Source organism: Rhipicephalus microplus, chromosome 5 (assembly GCF_043290135.1).
Source record: "Rhipicephalus microplus isolate Deutch F79 chromosome 5, USDA_Rmic, whole genome shotgun sequence".
NCBI classification, from domain to species: Eukaryota; Metazoa; Arthropoda; class Arachnida; order Ixodida; family Ixodidae; genus Rhipicephalus; species Rhipicephalus microplus.
In genome coordinates this window covers 153,819,080-153,823,779 of record NC_134704.1, presented here as the reverse complement: position 1 = coordinate 153,823,779, position 4,700 = coordinate 153,819,080, and the positions used below count along the sequence as shown (strand labels likewise).

Here is a 4,700-nt window from a genome sequence, read left to right as displayed (position 1 = left end):
ATGCCAGCATGACAATAGACAAGTTTCCTGTGACTTTGTAGTTGCACAGGTACATTCCTTCGCGTGTATTGAAATTGCTTAATCTGAAACGCTGCTCGCGCATGACACAAATAACGTTTCAGAATGTGCAACGAGTCAGATTCCGCTCCACATCATCTCAAACGAACAGAAATTTACCGAAGGGTCAAATAAAGCTTCCGGTGGCCAAAGCACTACGATACTGTGTTTATCAGTCTGAAAGTTTGCATAGGTATAGTTTCTTACGAGAACTGCGAAACTTTGTGGCCAACGTCTTAATATTTTGTGATGGTTGTATGCGTGTGACACCACAGTTAATGCCGAGTAGAAGTGCAGAAGTAACAGCATCCAGCAGTGTCGCACAGCACAGTTTTGCCTGCTAGTAGAGCTCACGGAAGAAGATGCGCATGGTGCATGTGAGAGTGAGGCATTGTAACCACCTAATGGTCTTCCTCGGACAACTTATGGGAGATTAGCGCTGTCTCTGAGTATTCTATTATTGCTTAGTTCGTTGTTGTGCCATAGACTGAGGTTGTGGGTGTCCCCCCTGCTGTACCTACGGAAACTTTCCGGTCGCACTTAACTCTTCATGTTTTACAGTGTAAGTTGTCATGATATTTTGTGGGCATTTGTAGTTAGCAGAAAAACTCTAATAATTACCAGATAGCAAGTATGAAACTGTTTATACAGACATTATACGAACCAATGTACAACTTTCTGATAGAAAGTTTTGAACCATCTTCGTTCCTTAAAAAACTAGTTAGTTAAAAGGATGTAATAAAGAATTGATCAAAACACAAAAAAGATAATCTGACTCACTTCATACACCGGTCAGCAACATGCATTTATTTGGTCGCGTCGTAATTGCATGCGTCGGCATATTTTTTAACTCTCGCTTAGGATACCTAAAGCGCCCTGTATATTTTCTTGCAGCGTACTCGTATTTGCAATGCAGCCAGGTATTTCAGAGTGACGAATTCTTCACAATCAGAGAAAACCTTGATTTCTCTACAGTACCCTTTCTTTCTTAGCCAAGACTGACCAAGAGCTCGTTAACGCTCGTTCTACTTCTTCAGTCACGCGGTACCTTGTTTCACACACGAGAAAGATCGCTTCGTAGTTATAGTAACGAGAGAGCTATTTAAATAACGTGTCTAGTCCATGTTAGTATCCAATCAACTCTGGGGCAATACAGGCTTTTTTTCCTAACCGCGGCGTAAAAATGCGTTCAACCAAACACGTCGCTACTTTCTTTTTCGAGGCACTCTCAGTTTCTTCGTCTCTTCCTCCTCATATATTTACCTGTTGTTGGCCGTGCGCTCTACGCCCGTGACAGGCAGGAGAGTACTCCGAAGAGCAAGCTTTCTTCTCCGGCGGAACGACCCAGCCGTGGCGTGTGTTCCTGCTTCCTCCGCATCATCGTTCTCGACTTGGTGCATGCGCTTTGTTTTCCCGAGTGTTTCATGGATGTTTCGGTTCTCGCAGACTCGCTCCCTGGATGGGTGCACACCGCGCGTCGCGCTCCAGCGACCGACGCGAGGAAGTCGGCCACTGGTCTTTGTGCGGAAGGGCGTCTCCGCCGCCTATAAAACTCCCGTCCTCCTTCCCTAGAGACCTTGTACGCGGTCAGGGACACACAACAAGTCATGGCCTGCAGGCGAACAGGACCATCTTTGCTGGCGTTGCTAGTCACAGTGCTCTTAGTGGCCCCTAGCTCAGAGAAGAAGCTTCTCAAGCTGGCGCTGCTGATGTCTGGAGGAACAACTTTCATCCCTATTCCAGTGCCGCTGCAAAAGAAGGTGCAGCACACCAAGCTAGTGCCATTCAACATGCCGTACCCCGTGCCTGTGCCGTAAGCTACTATGTTCTTCTCGTCTTCGCCCTACCCATATACTGGAAACGGTGGAGCAGCCAGAACTTCGGTTCAATAGGGCTCTGTAGTAGATTGAACGAGGGAGGGCGGCAGGGAAAGATTGTGTTTGAGTTTCATTCAGCCCTCTGTGGGGCATGACAGGCATAAATTTTGCAAAGTATGGGGCCAGGTATGGTGTCTCATGTCTGTGCCCCGTCTAATAGCCACTTAACGATGCACGTTCAGTGGTAAGGTCTTTACAGTCACTCGACAAAGAGGATGTGTGCGCCTCTGGCATGAATTCTTGGAGCAGTTTCACGAGAAAGTTTGGACACCGTACATGAATATATAATAACGTATTGCAGCAGCGAGGATAGAAGCTTGTATGATCTTTTTTAATTTAAAACGGTAAGAATAACGAAATGCCCTAGGAAAAGTTGGTTATTCAAACATATCCTTCAGAAATATTTATTGAGCTAGCGATGCTAAATGCGTATGTGCATTCACCTTTTCCGAGTTTCGCTTACGAAACCGGAATTTTTCTTGTGATGTGCTTTGGCTTCTGTTCTCCTTTAGCGACTACCGAGCAACAGATGGCTTCGGAAGCTATTTGCTGCCCGGCAGCGGCTAAAGGAGAACATAGTTTTTTCACTATATAAGTTTTGCTGCGCTTGAAGACGACAAATGTGGATGTTTTAGTTATTGTTTCGTTACAGTAGATGCTGCTTTTCTGGTTGAAAGATTGCTAGCGGTACGTTTCTCAGCATGTTTAGTTATCCTAGCCAATGTGCATGTATTTTAGCTTTTCTTGTTTTGACTTGAAGGTGAATAGGAGAAGTTTCCTTTAGAGATGATGCACACAGTACACCCAGGATTTTATATTCATGAAATGTTGATTAAGGTAGTTTTATTTTATAGCAGAGAATACTATATAGGTTGAAACAATTGTGCTACTAATGGGGAACATAGTCAATACCACTGCACAACCTGCCACAGAGCGACGAAAATTCAAAGTTCATCAGACAGGAATCACATGAAAATCAATTCTCTTTTATTTTTTGCAGAGTTCATACGCATGAGCACGTGAAGCACGGCGGTAAGCACGAGCATGTCAACTACGATCACAAGCACGATGACTCGAGAAGCAAAGTGGTCGTCATAGATGACGACCATCACGGTGGAGGGCACTACGGCGGAGGACACTATGGTGGGGGCCACTACGAGCACTATGGCGGAGGACACTATGGTGGCGGCTACTACTGATCTTGTTGGGTAACATCCCTCAACTACTCGAAGACAGCCCTTCAACGTGAACATCAAGTGCGTCCAGGCTGCGGATCCTAAGCCTGACTTTATCGCCATATGTACATTATTCATTGCGCTGAAGCATCTGAATACTCAGCGCATCGACGACTGTCGTTTTTCAGACTCCTTTTAGCATCACCCGCTATTTCAAAGTATGCCACTTCAACCTATCAGTAGCTGTATACTGAAAGCGCATAGAAATGAATGCTGTAAATACGTAAGTGGAAATCATTGTGATGCTTCTTGCATAACTCTTATAGAAACACCATGCACTGTTATAGGGATCTAAGCAACATATTTTGCATATTTTAGCGTCTTCAGACACATTAGATCGGTAGTATACAATTAGTGTGGTATAGGATTTTGCTGCAAAAAATAAATAAGCGGAGTAATCATTGTGAACGCCAAATGCCGACATCAACCGCACTTTGCTTTGAAGTATCGAAAATGTCTGAATCATCCAGATGATAGGGCTTGCTGTTGGCTAAGCAATAACAACGCCACACATTTTGCCAACTTGCACTGAACTGTTTGTTTCTCTTTGACTTTTCCTCTTACCTAAATTAAAAACCGTGAGAAGTGCAATATTCATTACGCAAGTACCTTTCATTTGGATATCAGTCTACAACTTCTTACCACAACATAATCAGAAAAAAACGTATCAAATATGTGTCGCGGTTAATTTACTTTAGTATTGCGGGAAACAATATGAAATGTATTAAATTTCTGCACAGTATTGTTAAAATACATAGCTCCCATTCTTCATCTCGCTGTTGTTGTTTTCATTTCTTCTCTTTGTTTTGTACTTCCCTGCTTTCTTGTATTTCCCTTCTTTCGATGCTCCTTTGGGCATCCTCTTTTGCTGTTTGCAGGACAGCAAGCCAAGTGTTTCGATTTTGGTAACCCCACAGCCTTTCCCTTTTGTACATATGTCCCCATCTTGTGCATCTCTCGAAATGAACCCAGCACAAACAGACACTCTCACAGTTGGGTGCTATTTCCATAAAACTTTCTTCCAGTATTTTACTGTAGTAGATATGCGCATTTGCGAAACGGATAGTGATTTTGGTTATGTATCATGACATGATTACTAAATAGATGTATGAAACCCCGCTCTCCTAAGCAAAGCGAAACACACATTTCAGCAATAATTATACCCCTCCCCTTTTTCGTGGTTTCCATGTGTACAGCGTTGCCTAACTTTCAAATTTGTAAATAAAACCTTCGTCATATTGCTGTTGCTTTTCTGGTGTTTGTCTCCATTTCGAACTTCCATGTTTTTCAGCAAAAAATAGCTTTATATTTCGCATATTAAGTTCCACTGTCGAAAAGCCATTCAATCTTCTGGTAGATGTGGCAAGAATAGTTCAGTGGCCAAGTGATTGTCTGTGCTGAGCCCCAAGTATTTTTAACGCCTACTTATCGACTACGTTATGGGGGGTTTTGAGTGCCACCGCACGCTGTTAGATTTTGTGCTTTTTATCTTTAACAACTGAACGATCAGCGTTATGGTGGGTGCATATAC

At 43.3% G+C, this 4,700-nt stretch overlaps 1 protein-coding gene across 1 annotated transcript; it reads left to right on the top strand.

The window, feature by feature from the left end:
* The first annotated feature begins 235 nt into the window (after positions 1 to 235).
* Positions 236 to 4,417, top strand: LOC119173333 (uncharacterized). The gene is made up of 2 exons (XM_037424198.2): positions 236 to 1,870; positions 2,935 to 4,417. The coding sequence occupies exons 1-2, from the start codon at positions 1,665 to 1,667 to the stop codon at positions 3,131 to 3,133; spliced, it is 405 nt and encodes a 134-aa protein (XP_037280095.2). The 5' UTR covers positions 236 to 1,664; the 3' UTR covers positions 3,134 to 4,417.
* Positions 4,418 to 4,700: the final 283 nt, after the last annotated feature.